Below are 27,812 nucleotides of genomic sequence, written 5' to 3' on the forward strand. Positions count from 1 at the left end.
CTCAACTTGCTGTGTGTTTGTAATGTCCTGTCCTCCAGCACCTCGGTTTAGAGTTTTGTTTTTGTAAGTTTTATTTCGTGAATCTTTCCTCCAGCAATAAAGCTGCATTTTCAGTTTATTCCCATCTCCAAGAGTCCTGCAATTTTGGGTCCACCACTTCTGCTTGCCTGCCACACAGCCAACCATGACAGGTTGTACCTGGTCGTGGAACCCATTGAGTGATTCTTAGGACACTCTGTCATGTCCCATGATCCACTCCACAGGAGATTTTCCACTGGACCAACTGAATCCAAATAAATAATAAATAAATACTTCTATTTACCAGTGATTTGGGTGCAACTTTACGGAGCGAGTCATGACACAGATAAAATCCCTCATCTGTCGGTGCAAAAAGGCCACAACATAACATAACAACCCTTTTTCACTGAAAAGGCCTGTGATTGGCCAATGACCCCCACAATGTGTAGACAACCTGATAACAGAGCCTAGAGGTGGTGCACGAGTATAGTTCTTCTTCGGATCACTTCTTTTCTGTTTTGTAAGTTTGGGTTATTCGGGGGATTTTTAACACCATGACAAGGAAAATCTGAAAGAAGATGTGGCTGCCCGTCAGTCTGGGAATGGTTGTATAGCAAGGGCATTTCCAAACAAACTGAAGTCAGTTATTCTACAGTGAGAAAGGTTATTCACAACAGTGGGGGGAAAAAGTTGACTTTCTTCACAGGAGTGGACATTCCTGCAAAATCACTTCACGGTCCACCTGTGCAATGCTCAGATAAAATGCAAAACAAAACAACAAACAAAAACAGCTTCATCTTTAACTCTACAGGCCTCAGTTAACATTTTAAATGTTAAGGTTCATGACAGTACATTTGGAAAATAACTAAACAAGTATTACTTGTTTGGAAAGGCTACCAAAGCTCTCAAAAATCAACACATCATACCAAAATCTAAAATATCTCAAGAGCAGATGAAAAACAAAATTCACTGACATCTATCAGTCTGGAAATGGTTACAAAGTCATTCCTAAGGCTTTGAGACTACAGCAAACCACAGTGAGAGCAATTATCCATAAATGAAAAAAACTTGGATTAGTGGTGAAGCCTCCCAGGTTTGGCCCACCTACCACAATTACTCCAGGAGAGGGTTAGGGTGGACTGGTGCCCGCTGAACTACCACCAGATCAACACCAGTAAAACCACGGAGCTGGTGGTAGACTTCCGCAGGCACAAATACCATCCAAGGTATGGACATTGAGGCTGTGGACAGCTACAGGTACCTTGGTGTTTATCTGAACAATAAACTGGACTGGACTCACAATTCAGACGCCCTCTACAGGAAAGTGCAGAGCAGGCTGTACCTGCTGACTCATCCAGGAGGTCACAAAAATCCAGAACAATATCTGAACAACTGCAGGCCTCACTCGCCCCAATTGAGGTCAGTAATGATTCAACATGGTTCAACAAACAGCTTAAAAATGCTGAACTGAGACATTTTGCACTGAAAAATTCCATCACAGAGATGAGAATGAGTAATTGCAGTTCTTGCTGTCATGAGAAAGACTCATGAAAGCCACCATTCCTATTACAGGAATGGTGGCAAGGCCATTGGACAGTTACTTTTCATATAGCAAATGTTTAGATAGCTTCGATAGATGGATAAGTCATATAGAAAATGATTACTTCTTTTGTACTGTACCTGATCAAGACCCATGTTTGCTAGGTATGGCCCCACTAGGGGGCCCTGATTACCCACTTTAAGACAAAGTATCTAAGATTTATTGGGAAGTTTTTGAATTATGATTATTCTGGCCTCTTCCAGGAGATCAGTTTGCTTTGGAAGACCCTGCCAGGGCCTATTTCCACGAACATCACAGCTAAAAGAACTTTAGCTAAACTAAACCAAATTGAGGCAGCAATATTTTGAACATCAGCCTCACCAGAAGATAAGGGATCTGACAAGCTGAATAAGAAGTCCTATTAAACTTGGTTGGCAGAAAGTTCTATGGAAACAATATTTGTTTTGTTGTTTCCAGGAGAATTGAAGAAACGAGTGGAAAGAGGGGAACATGTATACCGAGACGAAAGGAGCAGAAATACTCACCACGGACACTGGGAGAAGTCACAGCACGGGAGCAGGGAACAAGCACCCTAAGAGAGCACGCACTGGGGATTATTTGCATTTTGTCATTTGTTCACTCTAAATAAACACACTGTATTCTACATAGGAAGTCCTCGTTTGGGTCCTCCCTTTGCCAGCCTGACCTCCCTTTTGCCTCTCTTCCATAGTTCATTTGATTGGTACACAGAGCATGTTTGTTGGGTTAAAAGTCAAGGGAGATGAGCAAAATTTGTATCACAGTTGAATAAAAATGCCAGAGTCTTGGGAATCACTTCAGTGATTTTAATGCAACAAGTTTGGTTCAACTGCACCAGCGGAGACAGCATGGGGAGTTGACAACGATGGCTGTAGGTAAATGAACATAACAGACAATTTGCATAATGGTTTACTTGTTACAGCAACAGGATAAGCATGTGCAAGCTACTGGATACAATATAGCTATGCTCCTAAGCAGAAGGACAACATAGAACTACCACCTATGAATTTATATTGCCATATGAACATATGTTTCTAAATATTACTCAAAGGGATAAAGTAAGTTCATGAAATCCAAAAAATAAAAGGCAACTTAGGCAACATCTGAGTCTCTCCTGACTCTCCTGACTGTCAGTAAATATGAAAGACATTCTAAGTCCTTTGGATACAGAGTTATCTATGTATTCTAACTTATTCTCACACATAACGTCAATAATGTCAGCAGCTGGTTTGTGGACTATAATTTCTGTCTTTAAGTCATCAGCATTACAGCATAAGCAGAATATGAAAGACTAACAACATTTAAGATGGTCAAATTGTTATGCATCCACAACACCACTATTATTCCTTCTGTAGGGCCAGGTGTTAAATCCTGTATTTGGTTGTGTGCATCATCCTTGACAGCTCACAAACCGTTTCCTAAAATATTTTCTGGTTAAAAACAAATGTACTTGGCTGCTTATATTTATTTTTATCAATACATCTTTATTTCAAAAAGGTGTTGAAGCAGATTTTCAGTGTCTTTTCTCTCTGTCCTTATTCTCCTCCATTTTTCTCCTTCTGTTAATTTTCTTCCCAACTTCTCTTTTTCCTTTTCTTTTATCTTTCCCATTCCATGGTCATGTCTGTTCTGATTGTAATAACTCTAAATAATAATAATAATAATAATAATAATAATAATAATAATAATAATAATAATAATAATAATAATAATAATAATAATATATATATTTTTTAAAACCTAATAAACTATGACAATCAAGTGGACCAGTATAGGATTTAGGACACGGCCCCCTGGAGTCTAGATGGTGGTGGTGGTGAAGATGAAGACTGAGGTTTGAATAGAGCTCTGTCTGAGGTGTCTGAGGTGGAGATGGGGAGGAGGCAGGCTGCACAAAAAAAGTCTAAAAAAAGAACAATGGAGAGCTGAGATTTAAAGCATGCGAAGCAGAGGCTAATTGGCTCAAAGCAAAAGGGTGAAAAGATGATTGGACTAAAGTAATGATGTCAGTATTGAGATTGACAGCGTGAGAAAGCAGTAGACATGTAAATAGAAAAGCAGCTGAACACCCAAGAAAGCAGGCAGATGACTGATGACTGATCTTACTTATTGAATTTATGCATAAGCTTCATTGCTAAAGTAAAAACTTGTACCTTACTGTAAGAATATTAACCTAACCAATTAAACATATGTCCTGAATAGGAGAATTCAATAATCAAATGTGGATAATGAAATGTTTTATTTGACCCCACAGTTTGCCTCTTTTACTTCCTCCTCTTCTTCAACATGCTTCTTCCCATCAGGCTGCTTCACCCATTGTAGTTTGAAGACTCCACTCAGGCCATGCTCTGTCAGTCTCTGTCTGAACTGTGAAACATAAATGCTTCATTAATATCCTGTTGAATCTTTAAATATCTCTGATTAATGAGACTTGTCTGTGGGAAAACGTTTTAATAAATCATTTACCTAGAGGTAAAGAAAGAGCTTCATCACTTGATGAACATGTAATTATAATGATGACATTTAAATATCACTTTCTACACATTAACAAAACTGTACTTTAAGTACATTTTCAGTAAATAATGTTTGTTCTTCAATATTTTAGTTGGCTTCTATAAAAAGATTATTACTAAAATCAGTTTTGTATTTTTAGCAGTAAGATTTTACTTTTCAAATACTGGACTTTTCAAATAAGCTTTATTGTGCAGTTTGCCCAGATCTATGAATAAAAAAAGTGACGAAATGAAGAAAACGTGTAAAATATGTTGCCTTCCTCAATGCACACCACAACTGGAGGCAAATCCCCTGTGCCGTGCATAGGTGTGGTTTCCCCTTAGGGGTTCACGAACGGTTTCCACCTCTATTCTGATCTTTTTTTATGGTGAGGTGTTAATTGGTATCTATTTCCCACTTACGAGTCATATCTTTATGCTCAGTCAAAATAAGACAGTGTTAAAGGCTCTGACTAGCTTCACATCCATGAGGCAGTCTTCAACTCACCCACCCCCACTGCTGCTGTTCCACCTCTGACACTTCACACCTCCTCTACTCACCCTGCTCACTCCTCTCCATCCCCAACAACAGCATCCAAAACAACTCAACACAAGGCTCCAGCCTGTCTTTCTCACCACCCAGGTTAGGAGGGAAATGAGGAGGATTAAAGCCAGGAAGTTAGCGGGTCCAGATGGTATCAGCTCAAAGGTTGTCAGGTCCTGCGCAGACCAACTGTGTTGGGTGATGGAGTGCGTCTTCAACCTGAGCCTGAGGCTGGGGAGAGTCCCACAGCTCTGTAAAAACCTCCTATGTTGTACCAGTGCCAAAGACCTCATGCCCCAAGGACCTCAACAGCTACAGGCCAGTGGCTCTGACATCCCACCTGATGAAGACCCTGGAGCGGCTGGTCCTGGCTCAGCTTTGGCACCTGGTGATCTCATCACTGGGCCCTCTTCAGTTTGGCTACCAGCCTGGCATTGGAGCGGATGATGCCGTCATTCACCTCATGCATCGTTCCCTCTCTCACCTGGAGACCGCTGGGAGCACTGTGAGAATAATGTTCTTTGATTTCTCCAGTGCCTTCAACACCGTCCTGCCCACAGTCCTGAAGGACAAGCTGGAGAACTCAGGTGTGGACCATCACCTCTCTACCTGGATTTTGGACTACCTCATCGACGGACCACAGTATGTGAGAACTCAGGGCTGTGTGTCGGACAGGGTCGTCTGCAGTACGGGGGCCCCACAGGGAACGGGAACGGTTCTGGCTCCGTTTCTCTTCACCATCTACACTGCAGACTTAACCCACAACTCCACCCAGTGCTTCCTGCAGAAGTTCTCTGATGACTCTGTAATAGTCGGCCTCATCACTGATGGGGACGACAAGGAGTACAGAGATCTGACCCTAGACTTTGTGGAGTGGTGCCAGCTGAGCTACCTCCAGATCAACACTAATAAAACCAAGGAGCTGGTGGTAGACTTCCGCAGGCACAAATAACATCCAAGGTATGGACATTGAGGCTGTGGACAGCTACAGGTACCTTGGTGTTTATCTGAACAATAAACTGGACTGGACTCACTCTCATCCTAAAGTCTCAAGAAGACCTTAAGCATTTCACTTAGATGTTGAAGACTGCAATGCAGTATGCACTGAACTGTCTCTGGTCCTTGTTGCCACTTGCAATACAGGAAGTGGCCCCAGATTTCAGTTTTGGGCACATATTTTGTGATCTGCTAACTGCGTTAAATTGAAAAATGCTGAGGCACCTGATAACATTTTGAATTATCATTATTTTTATTACTATATTCATCTATTTAAAAAAGATTCATTTCATGTCGGTTTTGCTGTCAGTCTTATTTTTGATATCACATACCTGTTATAAAGACTTTCTTTGAGTAAAACGTTTATTTTTTTCATTATAGGTAAATATTATTTGAAACTCAGGTATGACCTTTTCCAAGATTTCCTCCTCCAGGTCCTCCATTTCCACAGAGGGGTCAGTTTTCTTCAGCTTAATCTTCAGCACCTTCCTCTCCCTGAGTGCTGAGTTTATAAAAAAAGAATGAGGGAAAAAAAATGCTGTGATGTAACGATCTTCTGAGACTAAAGAAAATATCAGAATATATTAAAAATACAGTAAAATCAGAACTCACCAGTATAACAGACAAAGTACCAGTTTGCACCGCAACGATAGTTGACCCACTTGCCTTTAAATATAGTCCCACATGCATCTGTGGCTATCTTGGATGGTTTATCAGGAGCCCAGTTGTGTAATAACTGTGCAGTTCCATCCGACCACTTCCAGGAATTTCTGTATAGTCCAATCCACGTGTAGGAACTCACTGTTATCTTTTTCAGCTCTTCATTCTCAGATTGGTTTCTCACACTGGCAAGGTCAGTGTGGTTCTTTCTGCAGTAGCTCTGAGCATCCTCCCAGGTGTTACTCATATTCACAAATATGAAGCGTGATGTGTCTGAAAACATTTGAGCAAAGAAACATAAGTAAGGGTCTAACTTCACTGCTCAGCCAAAGAATGCAAATGAACTATACATCTGTGTTACTTATTCATCACCTCCATTTGAGATTACAATGATAGTCATGATAATAATCAGGACACTGATATACAGTATGCATATTGTATTTAATTACTTTTATTGTAGCAGAAGAATGGCAGTTGGCTGTTGCATTCTACATCTGCCCATTTCCCATTTTTAAGCATTGCTGCACAAACTTTATGGTGTCCTAAACCATTGGGTTCCTCGTCATTCCACATCCTGAACTCAGTCTCCCCTTCACCATAGTAATCCTGGTTTTCCAGAGACCACTTCCATGCTTCAGTGTCAGGTATAAGTCCAATCCACACATTAGAAAACCCTTCTGTGAGGTTCCTCAGTTTGGCCAAGTCTTGCTCATTATGTACAATGGCTAGGTCAGTATACTTGTTCCTGCAGTATTCCTGAGCTCTGGTCCAGTCTCTTCCATATTCAACAAGGTTGTAAAGATGAGGAAAATAGCCAGGTAAGTAAAACAGTCCTGTGGAAATGATATGTGCACACACACACACACACACACACACACACACACACACACACACACACACACACACACACACACACATAATTAATTTTTTTAGTTTGGTGTCTTTAGTAGCAAAAACAGCTAAAATGGGTGACATGTCAGAGTGCAGTCAAATCACTGACCACAAATGTGCGCTTCGAAGCATTTGAAAACAAACTCAATTTATAATTTGTGGTCAAAAAATCATAGACAAATGCACACATTTTGTTTTCTTTGTGCAATTAAAACAATGAAAATAAATGAAGTGGAAATAAATAATTCAAACTGACCTGACAGGAGCATCATCATAACTGTAGTCTCTTTCATGATGCAGTGTTAGACACACTGTTCCGGTATGATATTTTCTGTGGGGGAAGTAAAAATATATACTGTAACAGTACCGCACTGAAACTCATAGCTTAGTAAAGGGTGTACTATGTATTGTACACTCAACAAAAATATAAACGCAACACCTTAGTTACTGCTCCCATTCCCCATGGGATGGACGTAGAGACCTAAAATTCATTCCAGATACACAATATAACCATCCCTCCCAAACAGTGGTCACAAATCAGTCCAAATGTGTGGTAGTGGGCACATCTGCTATATTGAGATAATCCATCCCACCTCACAGGTGTGCCACATCAGGATGCTGATCTGACATCATGAGTAGTGCACAGGTGTACCTCAGACTGCCCATAACAAAAGGCCACCCTGGAATGTGCAGTTTTGTCTCACAGCAAAATGCCACAGATGCCACAAGCAATGAGGGAGCGTGCAATTGGCATGCTGACAGCAGGAATGTCAACCAGATCTGTCGCCCGTGCATTGAATGTTCATTTCTCAACCATAAGCCGTCTCCACAGGCGTTTCAGAGAATATGGCAGCACATCCAACCGGCCTCACAACCGCAGACCTCGTGTAACCACACCAGCCCAGGACCTCCACATCCAGCAGGTTCACCTCCAAGATCGTCTGAGACCAGCCACCCAGACAGCTGCTGGAACAATTGGTTTGCACAACCAAACAATTTCTGCACAAACTGTCTCAGGGACGCTCAACTGCATGCCCGTCGTCCTCATCGGGGTCTTGACCTGACTCCAGCTCGTCACCGTAACAGACTTGTGTGGGCAAATGCTCACATTCGATGGCGTCTGGCACGTTGGAGAGGTGTGCGCTTCACGGATGAATCATGGTTCACATTGTTCAGGGCAGATGGCAGCTGAGAATGTCCCAGTTCTTGCATGGCCAGCATACTCACCGGACATGTCACCCATTGAGCATGTTCGGGATGTGCTTGACCGGCGTATACGACAGCGTGTACCAGTTCCCACGAATATCCAACAACCTCGCACAGCCATTGAAGTGGAGTGGACCAACATTCCACAGGCCACAATTGACAGACTCCATGCGACGATGTGTTGCACTGCATGAGGCAAATGGTGGTCACACCAGATACTGACCGGTTCTGGGTCCCCAGACCCCCAATAGCGCAAAAAACTGCACATTCCAGGGTGGCCTTTTGTTGTGGGCAGTCTGAGGTACACCTGTGCACTACTCATGATGTCAGATCAGCATCCTGATGTGGCACACCTGTGAGGTGGGATGGATTATCTCAATATAGCAGATGTGCCCACTACCACACATTTGGACTGATTTGTGACCACTGTTTGGGAGGGATGGTTATATTGTGTATCTGGAATGAATTTTAGGTCTCTACGTCCATCCCATGGGGAATGGGAGCAGTAACAAAGGTGTTGCGTTTATATTTTTGTTGAGTGTAGATAGATCAAAAACTTGATTTGTGAAATAGTAACTATAGCTGGGAAATAATAAAGAAAGCAAAACATTTGTCCAGATTGTACTAGGAAATGGAAATTGAAGTTCAGTTCAGAAAATGTATTGTCAGTGACAGGTTTAGTTGGATGTGTGTAAAAATCAGTCCATAGAATAAACACAAATAAAACATATCAAAGCTAATGTGAATACAAAAAAGACAATATGAAAATGATGTGTTGCAATGTTGTGATAATGTCTGAATAAAAGCAGAACAAGAACCATAAAATTCAACATTCAGGACGTGGCTCTGGCATTATAAATCTATTTAAATACATTATGAATATAGTAATTATAAAAACCTTTGTGGATATGTTCATCTTCTCTTTTGTGGCTCCACTTACAGTTTTGGACTAGCGCTGGGTATCGATTTGATTTCTATAACTGATTCGGTTCTGAATGACAAGGTCCCGATTTAATTGGATTCAATTTTGACTCAGACAGTCAGAAATATTATATATTCTGATCATTTATCAGTACATATCCATATTTTTAAATCTAAAACAAAGCTGACACTTGTTAGACTTAATCAGAGGTGCAAGCATCACAGCAGATGCCTTTGTGTCAGAGTAATTGAGGATAAAACACAGAAAAATATGAAGGAGATTTTCCTGGCCAGGCTTTTTATAGCAGATAAGCACCTTGAAAATATTCTGCAGTAGATCAAAAACTGAAGAAATCCATGAATCAACATATGAACATTACCTGATGCCGCTGAAGTGAAGCAGAGCAAAGTTACAGAGGTTTTATTAGAGACACAGCAAAGTGCTTTGTGATTTGGCATAATTTGTAAAAGTTTACATTTCTTCAGTACTGAACAGCAGAAATTAGGCTTTCTTGTCTGCAGTGATGCGGATGCTGCACCGGTCTGTTTCAGTTTCAAGTTTTATTGTCGTGTACAGATAAACAGTGTAGCCACATTTATCCATAATGAAAATTTTTGGCTCGTGCTCCTCAGCCTTACATGAGCATATAGAGAGTGTGCAGTTTATTAAGGAGAAAATAACAGAATTTAGCAGTAGTAATAATAATATTAATAACAATGACAAGGAGAAAAGGAGAAAAACAAAGTAATAATATTAGAGAATTAAGACAAGGTGGTATTTACAAGTTTGTGCAAAGTTGTGCAACGAGCATTTAAGTGGCATTTGTTGAAGTGGTAGTGTGCAAAGTCCTGTAATTGTAGCGAGTGTGTAGTTGTGTGTATGGAATGTCAGCAGTTCAAAAGTCTGATGGCTTGTGGGTAACTGTCTCTGTGTCTGGTAATGTGGGTCTGGATGCTCCTGAACCACCTGCCGGATGGCAGGAGCATGAAACGTCTGTGGCTGGGATCAGAGAGAATCTGTTGCATCTTGCTCATGCATTGCTGTCTACAGAGATCCTGCATAGCTAGCAATTCAGTCCTGGCGATCCACTGAGCTGATCTCACCACCCTCTGCAGAGCTTTGCGGTCCAGAGCGTTACAGCTGCCATACCAGGTGGTGAAGCAGCTAGTCAGAATACTTTCAATGGTGCATCGATAGAAGTTTGTAAGTATTCTGAGGTTCATGCTGAATCTTCTCAGCTGCTGTCTTGCTGCCTTTGTTAGCACATCAACATGGTGTGACCAGCTCAGAGCCTCGCTGATGTTGATGCCTAGGAATCTGAAGCAGCTGACTCTCTCCATCTCTCCTCCTTCGATGTGGATGGAGGTGTGGCCTCCTCTCTGCAGTCTCCTGTAATCCACGATGAGCTCCTTGATTTTGCTGACGTTAAGCAGCAGGTTGTTGTTGCAGCACCATGATGTCAGGACTCTTACGTCTGCCCTGTATACCGCCTCATCTCCATCAGAAATGCAGCCGGTGATGGTAGTGTCGTCTGCAAATTTGATGATGGTGTTGGACAATGTTCCCTATAATTTTTATCATAACTCTGGTTTTACGTGGCCGATCAACACAATTTGAAAACTGGTATAAAGTTCACACTTTTTCTGTCAATTGTTCCGTCTCTCCTGCTCACATCTCCAATGGTTGTACACGTTGTCATTAACGTGGCTTCACTCCACATCAGTCACGCCGCTTTGCTAGCTGTCATAGCCTGTCAACGATGTTGATTAGCTGCGTGTATACGAATGTAAATCGCATTATTGGCTGGACTATGGGATAAGGTGGCATCGTTCTAATCCTATACGGGAGCAGCCAGTCACTTACTGACTAACACTGCAAAACAGAATTGTTAAAATATTATTAATTTCAATTCAGGTTAGATTTTTTTGTGCGCAATGCAGATTTTCTGAGTGTAGAGACCGTGCCAGCAGTGCGCAATTGCGCACACGCGCAGCTTAGAGGGAACATTGGTGTTGGAGCTTTGTGTTGCTGTACAGTCGTGGGTGAACAGCGTGTACAGCAGGGGGCTGAGCACACATCGCTGGGGGCACCTGTGCTGAGTGTGAGTGTGGATGAGTTGTTGCTGCCGATCCGAAACAACTGAGGTCTGTGTGTCAGGATCCAGCTGCACAGGGAGGAGCTGATGTTCAGGTCATGGAGTTTCATGACGAGTCTGGATGGTATGATGGTGTTGAAGGTGGAGGTGTAGTCTATGAACAGCATCCACACATATGTGTTTTTCTGGTCCAGGTGAGAGAGGGCAGTGTAAAGTGCAACTGCTATTGCATCGTCTGTAGATCTGTTGGGCCTGTAGGCAAACTGGAACGGATCAAGTGAAGCAGGGAGTAAAGATGTGATGTGAGCTTTGACTATACGCTCAAAGCACTTCATGGCAATGGAGGTGAGTGCTACTGGGCGATAGTCATTTAGGAAGCTCACATTCATTTCCTTAGGGACAGGGATGATGGTGGTCCTCTTAAAACATTTTGGGACAGCAGACTGGAGCAGGGAAAGGTTAAAAATGTCTGTGAAGACACATGCTCATCAGGTAGAGAAGCAGTTACCTCCCTCACTCTGCCGCTGTTTCCCTTGTAGTCTGTGATGGTCTTCAGACCACTCCACATGTTCCTGGTGTTGGAGTTGCTGTAGCAGAGTTCCACCTTTTCTTTGTACTGCCCTTCTTTAACCTTCTTTATTGGTTTCCTGAGTGTATACCGGGATGTTTTGCATTCACCTGGGTCTCCGTATTTAAAGGCTGTAGTCTGTGCTCTGAGCACTGCGCGGACCTCTCCGCTAACCCACGGCTTCTGGTTGGCATAGGTTCGTACAATAGCCCTCGGTACAACGTCATTGGTGCATTTGTGAATAAAGTCTGTTACGTAATCAGCATAATTGTTGATGTTGTTGTCAGCAGCGGATTTCCCAGTCTGTGATGCTAAAGCAGTGACGCAGGGTGCTGTCTGATTGGTCGGTCCACCGTTGAACTGAACCGTCATGGGCTGGTCGCTTTTCAGCCTCTGCCAATAGGCTGGCAGCAGCAGAACAGAGGAGTGTTCTGATTTGCCAAAGGCCAGTCGGGGTGGGCTTTGTAGGCATGTGCGTACAGAGTGTAAACATGGTCCAAGGTGTTGTGACCACGGGTTGGAAAGTTTACATGCTGGTAAAACTTCGGCAGAACTTTCTTCATGTTGGCTTTATTAAAGTCGTTAGCCACGATAAAAGCTACGGGTGTAACGCTTCATGCCGGTCGATAATGTCAAACAGTTCGTCCGGTGCAGAATACCGCTGTAAACTCCCTGGGCAAATAAAAGGGTCTGCATCTGATCATGAGGTGTTCAAAATCAGGAGAACACCCTGACGAAACTGTCTGTACATCAGTACACCACCGTTTGTTGGTCATTACGCACATGCCACCTCCCCTACATTTACCTGAGTCCTTTGTTCTGTCCCGGCGGTTAATGGAGAGCTCCTCAGGGACAATATGAAATGTCTTTGTTTGTGAAAACAAAGACATTGCATTTCTTAATGTCCCTTTGGAAAGTTATCCTGGCCCTTAGTTCATCCAGCTTGTTTTCCAAGGACTTTATGTTTGCTAGAAGAATGCTGGCAAGCGGGGTGCGATGTCGTCTTTTTCTCAGCCTGACCCGAATCCTGGCTCTTTTACCCCTTTTTCTCCGGTGTTTCTTCTGCCCAGGTAGCAAAGGTGAGTCACCACCATTCACAAAAAAGTTGGTTTTTGAGTTTTGTCGAATGTTCAGGAGAGTTTGTCTATCATAGGGGATAAAAGCATCACAGGCTGCAAAGAAACTAAGAAATAACATAACGAACATAAGAAGAATGCAAAGTTGAGGAGGACACCGAGCGACGGCAGCCATCCTTACTGGCGGCATCTTCAAAGATAAAGTTGTGGTGAAGTTGTGTTGAAGAGGGAGCTGTGTGTAAAAGCAAAGCTCTCAATTTACCGGTTGATCTACGTCCCTACCCTCACCTATGGTCACGAGCTGTGGGTAGTGACCAAAAGAACAAGATCGCAGATACAAGCAGCGGAAATGGGCTTTCACCGACGGGTGCCTGGCCTCTCCCTTAGAGATAGGGTGAGATGTTTGGCCATCCGGGAGGGACTCAGAGTAGAGGCGCTGCTCCTCCACATTGAAGGAGCCAGTTGAGGTGGTTCAGGGATCTGACAAGGATGCCTCCTCGGCGCCTCCTGGGTGAGGTATTCCGGCATGTCCCACCGGGAGGAGGCCCCGGGGCAGACCCAGGACACGCTGGAGAGATTAAATCTCTCGGCTGGCCTGGGAACGCCTTGGTATTCCCCTGGATAAGCTGAGGAGGTGGCTGGGGGGAGGGAGGTCTGGGCTTCTCTGCTTAAGCTGCTGCCCCCGCGACCCGGCCCCAGATAAACAGAAGAAGATGGATGGATGGATGGATGGATGGATGGATGGATGGATGGATGGATGGATGGATGGATGGATGCATCAGATCTGCAGTCATATGTTCCGGACATTCAGGTGAAGAGAGAAGCTTAATTGTGAACTACTAACCTAATCTGGTGGTGAGTTGGATCAGGTGGGAGAGGGATGATGGATAGACCTGGCGTGCCTAAATGTATGGTGAGAGTGTGCTGGGGACGCATGACAGAGGCTCTGGTCCACAAGATCTTCAACTCCTACCTTCGGCAGAGCTTCAACAGCATTCTGAGGGAGACTGGGGACAAATGAACCATGTTCAGCACCTCCATTGCTAAAGGAGCTGCAGCCACAAGGTGGTTGGTGCCCGTCATGGTAATAATCCCTGAACCAGATGGTGGACACCAGAGGTGAAGGGAACATCAGGTTGAAGGAGTCCGCTCAGGCTTGGGTAGCCCATGGGCCTTCAGAGGCAGCTATAGGTACCGACAGTTACCTGGTCTCTCAGGCAGTTAAATCATTAGTGGCAGGGCCCCTAGGGAGGAGGAGGTTCACGCTAGTTTCCTGAAGGCTCTGGATATTGTAAGGCTGTCTTAGTTGACATGCCTATATACCTTCTAGTATGGGGTTGGACCCCCTTTTGCCTTCAGAGCTTTGTGGCATAGCTTCAACAAGGTCAGTGTTGTACCTCAGTTGTAACAAGTGGCTATTCAATTTAATGTTACCTTGCTATCAGCTTGAAGTAGTCTGTCCATTCTCGCCTGACCTCTGACATCAACAAGGTTAATTTACCCAGAAAAGCTGCTGCTTACTGATTTTATTTTTTTTCAGACCATCAGTAAATCCTAATTGTCTGAAAGAATCCAAGTAGATTAGCAGTTTCTGAAACATTCAGACCAGCCTGTCAGGTATAAACTACTATGTCACTCTCAATCACTTTTATTTCTGGTGCTTAATTTGAACTTCAGCAGGTTTTCTTCACCACGTCTAAATGCCTAAATGCTGACCCTTGATTGGGTGATTAGATATTTATATTAACAAGCAGTTGAAGAGGCATACCTAGTAAAGAGGCTGCTGAATGTATTTAGTGTGACTTTACTGGACTATAAAATCAGAAGTGCTAAAGTAGCAATTAGAAGTGTCTCTATTAAAAAGAAAAACCCTCCATAAAGCTCGGACATCTTACAATTCATCGCTGATTGAATATAATGAGACCAACCAAAGGTTTATTTTCAGCACTGTAGCTAATTATAATTGTAAGCTGACAAAACGTCAGCGCTCAGTTGATCCTATAATTTAACTAACAAACAAGCCTTATTTGTCACATACACAATCATACAAAGTACAACATGGAGTGAAATGTTTTGCGTCCCTGCTGCAGATGTAGCCACGCCATTCCAGGGCTTGGTTTTTAGCATGGGGGATTTAGCCAGGACCCTTACTGGAAACTGGGTGGGAACTGAACTCCCGCTCCAAAGGTGTGTAGTCTTATCACTACATTATCCAACTATCACTAGTTCTGGCACTTCATGAATTTGTTTCCAAAGAACATTTTAACCATCAAAAAAAATTCATAACCTCCCACAGATAAATCCTTTACATCTTTAATGCTACTGATATTTATTTGACTCTTTTTCTCTGATTGATCTTTCTTAATTAACTTCAACAATCACTTCCTCCAAGCCATCAACATGTCTGTCAGAGCCAAGTACAGGACTGCTGAAAGAAGTACTCCCATTAATTAATGAGAATAATAATTAATCTGAAGTAATCACAATACTGAAGCAGCACTAGTGAAGGTTACAAATGATCTTATGGCCTCTGACTATGGACTCATCTCTGTGCCTGTGTTAGGAGACTTGGGTCATTGACCCAGAGTTTTGAGTTGTCATTGCTGTTGAACTTTGATTTTGCCCTTATTCATCATTTCTAATCTTTTGGTTTCTTTGTTAGAGTACTGCCTTCTGGTTTCTGTCTGTGCTCGTAGTTGCTCCATGCCCTCCTGGGTTTTAATTGCACCTTAGAACACACATGCATCAACACTACAATGAGCGGGTGGAGGGAGGTTTGGAGTCTTCTCTCACCCCCGTTCTCTGCGGCCTGCTGGAGCGGGGGGGCTAGGAGGAGGAGTTGGCCGTCCGACTGCAGTCTGGAGTGTGGGGCCTCCCTGCTGCTGCGGAGTCGGGGCGGTCTGCCTCCCCCCACCGCAGGGAAAAGGGTAACACCACCTGGGTCTGGGTGCAGTTCCCCCCTCCAGGGGCAAGGGTACCTAGACCCGGTTCGTAGAGTACACTTGGGGAGTGTGATCGTGTGTACAGCGTATCTTTATGTCTGTCTCCACGTTGGTTGAGTGTGGAGTAAGTGCATATGAGAGCATGAGGGTGGGAATGGATGTTTGTGTCTGTGTGTGCCTGTATGTCTGTGTCTATATGTCAGGTTGGGTATCAGACGCCACCTCTCTGGGGACATCTCAGGCCCTCCAAGGTTTGGAGGCCTATCTCCACCCACCACCACTTCCCCTGCCAGTGGCGGACTCCCTCAGGTGTCGGTGCGTTGGTGGTTCTTTGTGTCTGGGGGTGGGCGTCCGGGTACACACCGGCTCACTCCTTGGCGGCCGCTTATCGGGGCCTGGAGCCTGGGGCTCGCTCGGGCCACTTCGGAGGTGGGGTGCCCCCGGCCTCTCGGCCTGGGGCTCGGTCACTCAGGCACGGCTGGCTGCCGGCGGAGCTCCCCCTGGCTTCTGCTCCGCGGCTGCTGAGTGAGCCCTCATCTGGGACTCTCCTCAGCTCTTTCTGGGACAGTGGCGCGGCTGCCCCTCTGTTGGTCTTCCTTGGTCTCTTGTGTTCTGGGGGCCTCTGGATGTCTGGAGTTTTGATCTCCTCCATACCTGCTTCATACCCTGGAGGACGGGGCTGTGGCTCCCCACACTCCCTAGCAGATCGTTACACGGAGAAACCTTTGGAATGCAACCATGCTGATCCACACAGGTATGCACACAGGTGTACACACGGGTATTCACATACGCGGACTACAGCTTTCTTGGCTGCTGCCTCAAAGCACATTGTGCGCTGTCTATCTTGCGTGCTGCACAATATCATTTATTATTTTGTATCTACTGATATCTACTGCTAGCTAGTTTATTGTGATGGTGCCGGTTTTTTTTATGCTGCTCTTTGTTGTTTGCTTTCTCTTCTGTTTTTTTTCTCCATACAGGTGACCCGGGTGTTTTGTTTTTTTTGTTTGTTTTTCTTTCTTTCTTCCCCCCCTTCTCACCGTCTCTTCTCCCCTTTGGTTTTCTTTCTCTCCCTCTCTTTCTTTCATTCTTTCTCCCTGTCCTATCCCCCAGTCATGTCTGTCCCGTTTGTAGCAACTGAAAATAAAATAAATTCATAATTATAATAAAGGTCAATCAAATGGACCAATATGGCAAGGCCATGATGATCCACTTGGTAAAATAAATCCGCTTGGCATCTTTCTTGGCCTTAAGACAACAATTCTGATGGCTAAAGATCCAAACGGGACACAAGAAAGGAAAAAAAAAAAAAAGGAGACTTGGGTCATTGACCCAGAGTTTTGAGTTGTCATTGCTGTTTAACTTTGATTTTGCCCTTATTCATCATTTCTAATCTTTTGGTTTCTTTGTTAGAGTACTGCCTTCTGGTTTCTGTCTGTGCTCGTAGTTGCTCTGTCTCCCCTGTCAGCTGTATCCCCTTGTTAAGTCCGCATCTCTGTGTTATGTTTCCTGTTTTACTTTAAAAGTCTGTCCTATGTTAATGTATCTGGTTTTGCTTCCCTTGTCTCACTAGGCCTGATTTGTTCCAGCTGTGTTTTCGTCCTGTCTCTCATTCCCTGATTGCTCCCTCTGTGTATTTAAGCTCTGTGTTTTCCTCTGTCTATGTTGTGATCTACCCTCATTTCATGCTGTGTGGTCTGTCTGCTTGTCAGTTCAGTTTATTGTTATTTTCAGTTTAGTTTTTGTATTTTTAGTTTTGTTAGTTCTCTGTCTGCCATCTAGCAATAAATCAAAGTTTGAGTTTACTTTCTGCCTCAGAGTGTTTGTACATTGGGTCCTCCTTACCACCACTCCTGCCTGCACACAGCCTACACATGACAGCCTGTCCTGTTACTACTGTAATTCTACAGACTGAGCTACCTCAGTCTGCTGAGCTGACAGCAGAAAAGGAACTAAATTCCTCTCTCGGTTTTTTGTACCAAATTTATTATAGTTATATACAATTAATTCCAACATCCGATATTTAAAAAAATCTAACAAAATTAATAATAATAATAAAAACAGTTCTCTTACATTTTGAAGAATTTTTAGTTGCCTATATGTAGATGTTTCCATCTAACTTGAAACAGAAATAACTTCTTATCTAAAGAGAAACCAAGAACTAAAAGCAAAGATGACAAACTCAGAAGCACTAATTTAAACAGGGGACAAAATAAGTCTTGAACATGAATACTATGAAAAATCCAAAAGAATACATCATGAATCCATAAAACACAAAGCCACAGGTCAACAACTCAGGGACCTTAAGTATGCCAAAACTTGTAAACAGTGCCACTGATGTCACTTGTGTAACTTGTTGGTAAGTGGCATGATCAGTGGTGTCAAAATGAGACACCATGAGAAATAAAAAAGTTGAAAAACCTAGCTGGCGGGTGCTCATTAAAAATGTCTTTAAAAAAAAGAACACTACCAAAATGATGTTGAATTTAACAGCAGCATCTGAGAGCAGATTGAAGCATTCATTACACGATTTAGGTAGAGTCATCATGACACTCGAATTTTAAATCAAATCAAATCACTTTTATTGTCACATCACATGTGCAGGTACATTGGTACAGTACATGTGAGTGAAATTCTTGTGTGCGAGCTTCACAAGCAACAGAGTTGCTTTAAGTTAGATTCAATATCAATACCCAGGAAAATACCATCAATACCACAGCGAAGATCTCACCCTCCAACAGCTGAACGTGAGACTAGGAAGCTTGACAAATAGGCGGTGTAACAGGTGAATGGCTATTTAGACGCTGTACCAGTCTGTCATGGTAAAGAGAAAGCTGACCGCAAAAGCGAAGCTCTTGATTTACCACTTGATCTAAGTCCCCATCCTCACCTATAGTCACAAGCTTTGGGTAGTGACTGAAAGAATGAGAACGAGGGTGTAAGCGGCAGAAATGAGCTCTCTCCAAAGGGTGGCTGGCATTTCCCTTAGAGATAGGGTGAGGCGTTTGGCCATCTGGGAGCAGGGAAAGATAGATGGATGGATTTCTCCTTTCCTTCTTGGGCTCCTTATTGAATCCAGAATCAAATTTAAAACCCTTTTCCTGACATAAAAGGTCTTAAATAATCAAGCCCATCATATCTTGTTAATACTACTTAGTACCATATCACCCTAATAGAGCAGTTCACTCCTACTTGCAGTGTTGGGAAGGTTACTTTTAAAATGTATTCCATTACAGAATACAGAATACATGCCCCAAAATGTATCCGGTTGTTCAGTCAGACGTCACGGATGACGTTGCAGGTATTTCCGGGTCTAAGTGCTCCTCAAGAAACAACGATGGCGGAGCCAGTGACTTTGTTCACGATTACCTCCTTCTTTAGCGAAGTACCAATTAGGGTTAAAAAGGGTCTTAATTCCTTCAACTCTAGTAAAGTGGTCAGTGTAACCGTTCTCCCAGGCGGAATTATAAAGGGAAGTGTCCAGGCATCCATGAAAAAGAAGATTTACAATGTTGAGGTGAGCTAGGAGTAAGCTAGCTAGCCGACGATTAAACATGAGATATTCTGTATTCTGATGTATTTCATAAAGCACACACACGTACAGCAATGCTATAACAGTGGAAGTAAACGAAGATGAAAATCTACATAACATGGAGGTTTTGGAGAGTTAGTAATGTTAGCCTAGTACCAGTTATATTAGCCTAGTTAACCTGGTACCAGTACACAGAGCAGCGCTGCAAGTGTTTGTTAGAATGTTTAGAATCAGAATCAGAAAGGGTTTTATTGCCAAATGTTGAGCAGGTTTACAACATCAGGAAGGAAGGAACATCATTAGGGTAAGCATTAACTTTCTTTCAATGTAGGTGCATGTTGAGGGTCAGTCAGTCAGGTTCAGCTCCTGTGAGTGCCCGATTGGCAATGATAAGTGCCATCATATGGCGGCATTGTTGATTTGGGTGGAGAAGAATGTGTCTCGCACTGACGTGGAATGTGTGTGGAAGAGGGTAAAATCATGCAAAGCAGAAGAAATTACTGCCAAGAGAGTGTCTGTGATGACACCCTCAACAACACAAGGTCAGTTATTTATTTAAAATTTGCCCTTTGAATTAATTATAATAATTATTTTCTTAACTTTTTAAAAAGCATTGTGTTTTATATGCTAAAATTATTATTTATTCAGATTACTAAAAGCTTTTTTTTTTCAGCTGGAATCGAAAGACCTGTCTCCCAGGAGGACAAGGAATGGGCAGTGGCATCCCTATCGAAATTGCAACGTTTTACTGGGATGGGTTGGATTTTGAGTCCTGAATGCTCTCAGGTACTTTGATATTTACTTTAACATGTGGTATAAATTGTACATGTATGTAAACTCTTGTAAATTACATACAGCAGACTGTTTGCTTCCACTGTCCCCACTTTATTTTTTACATGTATTTTATATACTCTGTACCTGACTTTGTCTATTCTGTGGTCAAAATTTCTTGGTTCCATTAAAACCTTTAAAATCCTTTTGCTTTAAATCTAGGCTAAACCAGCCAAGACATTTGATGAAGTGCTGAGGAACCTGGGATTTCCCCAAGCAGAAGACAAGGCTCGTTATCTCTTGGCATCACTGGCTGTGTCTGACGAAGAGAAGAAACAGATTGAGGAAGCAACAGTTGGGCAAACGAAGAATGCATTGTGGTAAGAAAGTGCTTTGAAATTAATTCTGTTAAGTGTTAAGTAGGAAATTTTAGTTAACTGTGTCTCTTAATTTGTGTTTCTTTATAAAAGGTCAGCATATCGCAAGAAGAGAATCACAGCCAGCAACTTCGGTTTGGTCCTGAGTGCAGTCCAGCGGCGCTCATACCCCCCTTCCTTATTTAAGACTCTGCTTGGACAGTACAACCTGACAGAAGGATCTAAAGTAAGTTGTTAGTAAAAAGGGTCTGTGCATCTAAGAATTCCTTTATGACTAAGTTGTATTTTCATCCCCAAAGGCATGTGATTGGGGGATCCTTCATGAGCCAAAGGCCAAGCAGTTGTACACTGACTGTACTGGTGCAGCTATCAAGGAGAGGGGACTGTTTTTATCTAACAGTGGCCTGCTTGGTGGTTCTCCAGATGGGACTGTCTCTAATGAGTGCATCATTGAGGTGAAATGCCCATGGTCAGCCAGAGCCAAAACTGTATTGGAGGCTGCAGAAAGTAAGGACTTTTTCCTACAGCTGGATGAGGCAAGTGGTTCCCTGGTATTAAAAAAGAATCACAACTACTGGCATCAGATCCAGGGCAACCTCTATCTCACAGGGGCGAAAAGCTGTCACTTTATTGTTTGGACTCCATGTGACTTTTTCATCTTGCATGTGGATAGAGAACAAACTTGGGCTGTTAACATTGAAGCATTGGAAACGTTCTACCGGGAAGTTTTTTTACCCCATATTTTATCGCAGCTTTGAATTCATATCAGCATGAGTAATTTATCAGTCCAAATGTTTATAGTTAATTTTAAAACTATTTGGAAATTGTACATTTTTTGTCATTGTAACTTTGTAAATATATTCAGATAAATTCTTAAATTATATTAATTTTTGATTTGAAAAAATAAAATGTTTTGGACAAACTGTTCCTGAAAATAAAGAGTAACACATGTATCTGGTATTCTTCATTTTAATTGAAAATGCATAGCAAGAAAACTAGGCAGTAATCAGGAAGCTGGAATGGAATGAAAAATGTAACAAGCCATTGATAAAAACAGAGTAAAACATTATACGAATCACAAATGAGACCATTCTCAATTTGAAACTATGCAACTAAGTTGTTTTTATGTTGTAACATCCTGAGTATACACACAAAACAATCCACTTAGGAGTTATAAATAATAAAAGTAAACTTATTCAACAGTTGTGTTTTCTGGTCCACAAGTAGTTAGAAAATGACACAATGTACTTTTACCTCTGAACTCTCACAGGTATAATTTATTCAATTTCATGGAGAATAGGTGTTTGTAAATTTGTAAGACACACACATGCTTTCAAGATCTTATTAATATTTTTTTTTAACTGATGTGGGATGTGATGCAACATTGAGAAAAGTTTCAGTCTTTGAATGGAACGCTCTACATGTATTCTTGCACAGGAAATCTTCCTGTTGTTGTTCACTTCCTCCTGTGTGAATTGTCCGTTGGTGAGGAAGGACGGAATGTTCAGTGAGACCCCTTCTGGTAGGATGTCCCGAATTGTGAAGCCCTTATCTGCAATGACCATGTCACCTGGTTGTAGATGTTGCAGTACTCCACAGTCAGCTGTTATGGCCTTATCTGAGGCACTTCCACCGTACAAGTTGCTTACAAAGGTTATTACACCATTAGGAGCCACACCAATTAGAGCCTTTAGTGTGGTCCGTCCTTTGTACTGGCTGTACAAATGACTTTGTGTGTCAAGTCTCTCTGTGTTACAAACAGAAACTTCCGTGCAGTCAAGCACAATCCTGCAGTTAGGAAATGGTTGGAAGCAATCTGGCAGTGATGTTTGATTCTTGGCTCTCGAGGGAATGTTGTTTTCCAGCATGCCAACATACAAAATGTCATACAGTGCACTAACAATTGTTGTAAAAACATTAGTTACTGTGCCTCTGCTGCAGTTAAACCTTATTGAAAGGTCTTCATGACCAAAATTAAGTTTAAGCTTGATCAGGGTTAGAAATAACTGGTCAATTAGGGGCATCATTTGGACAGTCCAATCAGAATGATATTTAAGATCAAATCTGGAAAGAAGCGCTTCTAAAAACAGGACAGAAGCAGCATCGGGCAATCCAGTATAGTACTGGACCCTTTCAGGATTGTCAGATATTTGACTGAATGAGAAAGTCTGCTTCTGCTTCTCTACTTGTTTTTTAAGTTTTTCATTCTCTATTCTTAGCATGTCATTCTGAATCTCTAGCACCAGAAGACTTTGGGAAGAACTTGTGGAACTTGCAGTATCTGTCTGTGTAGCTGCATTGTTGGAATGATGTGGCTCATCTGATATTTCACTCTGATTTTCACCAATAGCTGGGACCTGCTCTTTTTTCTTCTTTTTTCTAACAGGGTTGTGGTCATCTGGGAACTGAAAAGACTTCCCGTCGTTCCATGCAAATCTTGTTGGCCCCGCAGCTTTTCCTTGAGGGAAGTGCCAACTGCAGACTCTTGAGTTGCAGTTTGGGGTGAAGTTTTCACGTCTGTGGAAGTGTTTAAAAAGACAGAGAGAAATTTCAGATCATACGCTAGCCCTCCATTAGTTATGATTAATACAAAAAAAAAAAAATAGAGATAAATAATAGAGAGAAGCTTCTTTCATCCAGATGAGAGAAGCTTCAAGAAACTTAAAACTTAAAGAAGTCCAGATGCTTTTCTTACACATCGTTGTACTAATTTGCTTTTAAGCTTACCAGAAAGATAAGTACTGGCAACCTTTGCTAGCTATTTGTTGGTTAGGTCTTTATTTTGGTAATTAACTGGCACATAGGCTGGGGATTGTAATGTATTTTCTTACATAGACATCGCTTTTTGGACGTAATTTTTATTCCTCTGAGCGTCGAAAGCTAACTAAGGTTCATATATATAGGGAAGTGACCCTTAGCTCTCAATCTTTGCTTGGAGAAATAAAAATGACTTCAAAAATGCAACAACGTCTTTGTATTAAAAAAAACACAATAAAATCCATTGTCTATATAAGTACAATTACTCGTAAAAGCCAGTTTGTCTTTTAGTAGCGGGTTTTAATTGTTCATCACTAGCTATATTAGCTAACTAAAGTAAGAGCCCACTAGCTCTTATCTTACAAATTTATTCATTCACTTACGAGTTGTAACATACCTTATCAACTTCAGCCACTTCCTCTTCTCTCTCTTTTCACAAGGAAACCGGTAAAATGACAGATTAGACTGTTGTTTTGAGCCAGATTGGTTAAAACAACCAGGAACACAGCATTGTGTCATACTGAACACAGGAGCGTTTAGACCCGGAAGTAGGATTCGTCGGACTCGTCGCGTCATCACTGAACAACCGGATTCTGTAACCTATTCCGTTACTCAATGACAGTAACGTATTCTGAATACTTTGGATTACTTAATATATTGTGGCGAGTTCAGACAAGGAGGAGACGAAGGTATCGTTTGGTCTTGCTTCCCGTGAGCTAGCCAGGGAGCACAGCCGTTTATTACATTTGCAGAAGAACACACTGCCACTAGCTAACTGCTCAGGGCGGCAACCACAACACACATAGGGCGCCCTCTGACCCCGGAAGGACACACCGTCGCAGCGAGAGGGCGTCACCCGTCACCATGGCAACATACACAAAACATAACTGTACAAGCAGAACCCCGAACAGCCCTGACCCGCTACAATATTATCATGCTTTTTACAACAATGTGAATGTACTATTGCTGTGTGATTTATTACTATTACTGAAGGTCCACGACTCTGAACTGTAGTAAAGGGACCTCTGACTAATGCTGGGCTCACGCTGTGCGATTTTTGGCCCATTTTGAGCCGATTTTTGAGTCGTGCGATCGTTTTGGCGATCGGCCCGATTTTGGCCTTCATCGTGCGTCGTGCATCGTGTAGTATACGTGGGGTAACGAGAAGCGATTGACACCTCACGACCAGCTCCCGATCATCAATCGCTTGGTCGTGAGGGTGTCACCGCAGTTTGCCACACTGCGCACGCGCAAACACAAATGTCAGCGAAAAAGACGGCGTAGCAAGCGATGGAGGCACAACCTGTAGAACCATCCGAGCCCTTTCGATGTGGCCTCACAAAATTATCACGACCACAACAACCGTGAAAATAGTTGGATTTACACTGCTGCTCAATCACAGCTGCCTGACCAATGTTTTTCACTAGCAATTTAGCAAAGTTGATGGTGGTGGTGTGTCTGTGTGAGTGAAAGACGGAGAGGGAGAGCGAGCGACAGAATTTCTGTTATAACCTTCATTTTTATGGACGCACAGTGTGAGCACTCAGGTCGCATCAGAGCATCGGGCCGTATAGTGTGAGACCCTGCATCGTGACCTATGAACTTCTAACCCCTGCGAGTCAATCGTACAGTTTGAGCAGGAGCTGAATCGCGCGACTGAAAAAATCGCACAGTGTAAGCCCAGCATAATACGGCGGCTGTCGGCTGGTAGCCGAAAAATAGCTCTACTTTGTTGTGTGGGTCAACTTTTCTTGCGACAGACAGAGAGAGGCGTTGAAAGGCTGCTCCAACGGAACTTGTTGTTTTCGGAGGAAAACACGAACACGGTGTACAGTCGAGTCTTAATAGCTTACTTACAACTGGGCTCGTCAGGCACTCTTCTTGGCTGCAGTGGTTATTATTATATTTACATGCTTCCAGCTCCCGTTTTTGCTCGATGACTGCTCGTACCTTTCCACTCCCCTTTTTCTCCCTCCTCGCGCTCACAGACACATAACGTGTATGGCAGTCCATTCTCCCAGCAGCACGGACTACACTGAACATGATGCTACATTCTTTAGAGCTATGCTTGTAGCATTCTGCCTGTTAGCTTAGCACAACAACAACGAAAAGGCGCTCTCTCACCCAGGAAACACACAGTCGCAGAGAGAGAGAGCGTCGCCCTGTAACCATGGCAACCGTAACGCTGCCGCCTGGAACAACAGATCGTAGCTGTCAAACAAAACCCAAACAGTCCTGACCCGCGACAAAATGAAACAGGAAAGTACCCCAGTGTATTCCATTTATTTCAACAAAGTAACTGTATTCTGAATACCACCTTTTTAAACGGTAACTGTAACGGAATACAGTTACTCATATTTTGTATTCTAAATACGTAACGGCGGTACATGTATTCCGTTACTCCCCAACACTGCCTACTTGTAGGGTTGCCAACTCCCTGAAAAATAAATAAGGGACACCTCGTGGCCAGGGCCGGGCAACCCAGTTGTCTTCACCCTTCCCAGTGTGGTAGCTCTTTTTTTGTGTGTGTGAAATTATTTTTTAACCATTTGACTTGAATTTGATTTAAGCAGATGCATATTCTTTGTGATATGACCATATGGGAAACAAATGATCATTTAGCCATTTATTTTTAGCTCAAAATGACAACGTTAACACAGTAAAACAGGTCTCTTTCTTAAACAGAAGCCTGTCATGCTTAACTTTTGAGAATATAAGTAAATCTTTCTTTAAAAGAACTCTGTCCTGCTTAACTTAAAATTATATTAATTTAATAGAAAGCAATAGAACGAAAAATATTCTTGTAACAGTGCACATACAGTGCATTTAGTACAATTGGCTTCAGTTGCGGTATTATTTCAGCTTTTCTAATGCTAATCAGCTGCTCCTGTTTGTAAACCCGCTTGTTCCCATGATTACGCACCTTAACTCATCATCATTATTCATCTATGTATTACTTTTATGTATTATTCATCTATTTGTTGTAATCATCCATCCTTGCAGTTGTTTATTACACAAAATAAATGATATTATCACACTTCTGGCCACATAGCGCTGATATTCACCGCACATGCCCATATTAACCTTAACCAGAGGGTTTAAACAACAAACCAGTGTTTACATACCATATCTGCTTCTGCCGTGGCCTGGTGGACAAAAAATTGGTTAAGGGTTCCCCGAGCTTTCACGCCCCTCATGTTCTTCTTGTGCCCACCACTAGAAGCATGCCTATGGAAAAAGTGCGCCGGCACACAGTGCAGTGCGCTTTATAGGTGTTATCGTGCACTTTCCCAGCCAGGTGTTTTCCTTTTCCCAGTCCTCCCTGTACTTTTGCAGCCTTTTTTCTTTTCTTTCTCTGAGGGGAACAAACATTGCTGCTCTAACGCTGGGCTCACACTGTGCGATTTTTGGCCCATTTTGAGCCGATTTTTGAGTCGTGCGACCGATTTGGTGATCAGCCCGATTTTGGCCTTCATCGTGCGTCGTGTAGTATACGTGGGGTAACGAGAAGCGATTAACACCTCACGACCAGCTCCCGATCATCAATCGCTCGTGAGGGTGTCACCACAGCCGCTCACACTGCTCATGCGCAAACACGTAAACATCGGTGAAAAAGACGGCGCAGCACGGCTGTGCAGCGTGTGATCTGGACACAAGTGATGGAGGCACTTGTAGAACTTTGGAAAGCTCATCCGAGCCTTTTCGATGTGGCATCACAAAATTATCACGACCACAACAACCGTGAAAATAGTTGGATTTACACTGCTGCTCAATCACAGCTGCCTGATCATGTTTTTCATTAGCAATTTAGCAAAGTTGATGGTGGTGGTGTGTCTGTGTGAGTGAAAGACAGAGAGAGCGAGCGACAGATTTTCTGTTATAACCTTCATGTTATGTTGGCACAGTGTGAGCACTCAGGTCGCATCAGAGCATCGGGCCGTATAGTTTGAGACCCTGCATCGTGACCTGCAAACTTCTAATCCCTGCGAGTCAATCGTGCAGTTTGAGCAAGAGCTGAATAACGTGACTGAAAAAAATCGCACAGTGTCTGCCCAGCTTTAGATGTACTGTCATCCGAGACGTGCACCGCAGTGTCGGCGTTTGTTTCCCTGTTGGCCATGCTTGTTGTTGTGGTCATCTGTTGTCTTCCGGTATTTTCTCCGCAAGCGACCTTTCCTCGACCAATGAGATAATCTGAATTGTCATACTCGAATTGTCATAAGTGTGCTGTCAGCTCATTGGTCACAAAGCAGGAGAGGGTCTGGGAATTATGTTTTCAAACAAAGCGTTAATTCCATTAACATTTATAGACTACTTTTGATTCTCACTGTATTACAGGACAAAGTGCGTCCCTTATTAGCTCAATACGGGACGTGTACTTTTGTT

At 42.8% G+C, this 27,812-nt stretch overlaps 3 protein-coding genes across 5 annotated transcripts; 1 reads left to right on the forward strand and 2 right to left on the reverse strand.

The window, feature by feature from the left end:
- Positions 1-3,290: 3,290 nt before the first annotated feature.
- Positions 3,291-25,313, reverse strand: LOC113021372 (macrophage mannose receptor 1-like). Of its 3 annotated transcripts, XM_026166014.1 has the most exons (7): positions 25,284-25,309; positions 13,892-14,054; positions 7,437-7,511; positions 6,739-7,122; positions 6,242-6,562; positions 6,040-6,131; positions 3,291-3,964 (listed from the first exon to the last, which is right to left on the reverse strand). In XM_026166014.1, exons 3-7 carry the CDS (start codon positions 7,471-7,473, stop codon positions 3,836-3,838), a joined length of 963 nt encoding a protein of 320 aa, XP_026021799.1. In that variant the 5' UTR covers positions 7,474-7,511; positions 13,892-14,054; positions 25,284-25,309; the 3' UTR covers positions 3,291-3,835. The 3 variants fall into 3 exon arrangements, with proteins under 3 accessions (XP_026021799.1, XP_026021798.1, XP_026021800.1); XM_026166013.1 differs by lacking the exon at positions 13,892-14,054 and having other exon boundaries at positions 25,284-25,313; XM_026166015.1 differs by lacking the exon at positions 13,892-14,054 and having other exon boundaries at positions 3,850-3,959; positions 25,284-25,313.
- Positions 20,192-21,673, forward strand: LOC113021383 (uncharacterized). The gene is made up of 4 exons (XM_026166027.1): positions 20,192-20,307; positions 20,515-20,672; positions 20,763-20,895; positions 20,969-21,673. Exons 1-4 carry the CDS (start codon positions 20,275-20,277, stop codon positions 21,425-21,427), a joined length of 783 nt encoding a protein of 260 aa, XP_026021812.1. The 5' UTR covers positions 20,192-20,274; the 3' UTR covers positions 21,428-21,673.
- On the reverse strand, positions 21,799-23,974 carry LOC113021362 (uncharacterized). The gene is made up of 2 exons (XM_026165991.1): positions 23,824-23,974; positions 21,799-23,186 (listed from the first exon to the last, which is right to left on the reverse strand). Exons 1-2 carry the CDS (start codon positions 23,943-23,945, stop codon positions 21,947-21,949), a joined length of 1,362 nt encoding a protein of 453 aa, XP_026021776.1. The 5' UTR covers positions 23,946-23,974; the 3' UTR covers positions 21,799-21,946.
- Positions 25,314-27,812: the final 2,499 nt, after the last annotated feature.

The sequence above is a fragment of the Astatotilapia calliptera genome, chromosome 4 (assembly GCF_900246225.1).
Source record: "Astatotilapia calliptera chromosome 4, fAstCal1.2, whole genome shotgun sequence".
Lineage (NCBI taxonomy): Eukaryota > Metazoa > Chordata > Actinopteri > Cichliformes > Cichlidae > Astatotilapia > Astatotilapia calliptera.

Excerpts from the sequence above, each read along its gene's own strand:
- LOC113021372 (XM_026166013.1), bottom strand. The coding sequence starts at position 7,473 with ATGAAAGAGACTACAGTTATGATGATGCTCCTGTCAG. Across the intron at positions 7,123-7,436 it reads TATGATGATGCTCCTGTCAG|GACTGTTTTACTTACCTGGC; the intron begins GTCAGTTTGAAT and ends TCATTTCCACAG. Across the intron at positions 6,132-6,241 it reads GTACTTTGTCTGTTATACTG|CACTCAGGGAGAGGAAGGTG; the intron begins GTGAGTTCTGAT and ends TTATAAACTCAG.
- LOC113021383 (XM_026166027.1), top strand. The coding sequence starts at position 20,275 with ATGGGTTGGATTTTGAGTCCTGAATGCTCTCAG. Across the intron at positions 20,673-20,762 it reads CAAACGAAGAATGCATTGTG|GTCAGCATATCGCAAGAAGA; the intron begins GTAAGAAAGTGC and ends TCTTTATAAAAG. Across the intron at positions 20,896-20,968 it reads ACCTGACAGAAGGATCTAAA|GCATGTGATTGGGGGATCCT; the intron begins GTAAGTTGTTAG and ends TCATCCCCAAAG.
- LOC113021362 (XM_026165991.1), bottom strand. The coding sequence starts at position 23,945 with ATGACACAATGCTGTGTTCCTGGTTGTTTTAACCAATCTGGCTCAAAA. Across the intron at positions 23,187-23,823 it reads AAGTGGCTGAAGTTGATAAG|ACGTGAAAACTTCACCCCAA; the intron begins GTATGTTACAAC and ends ACACTTCCACAG.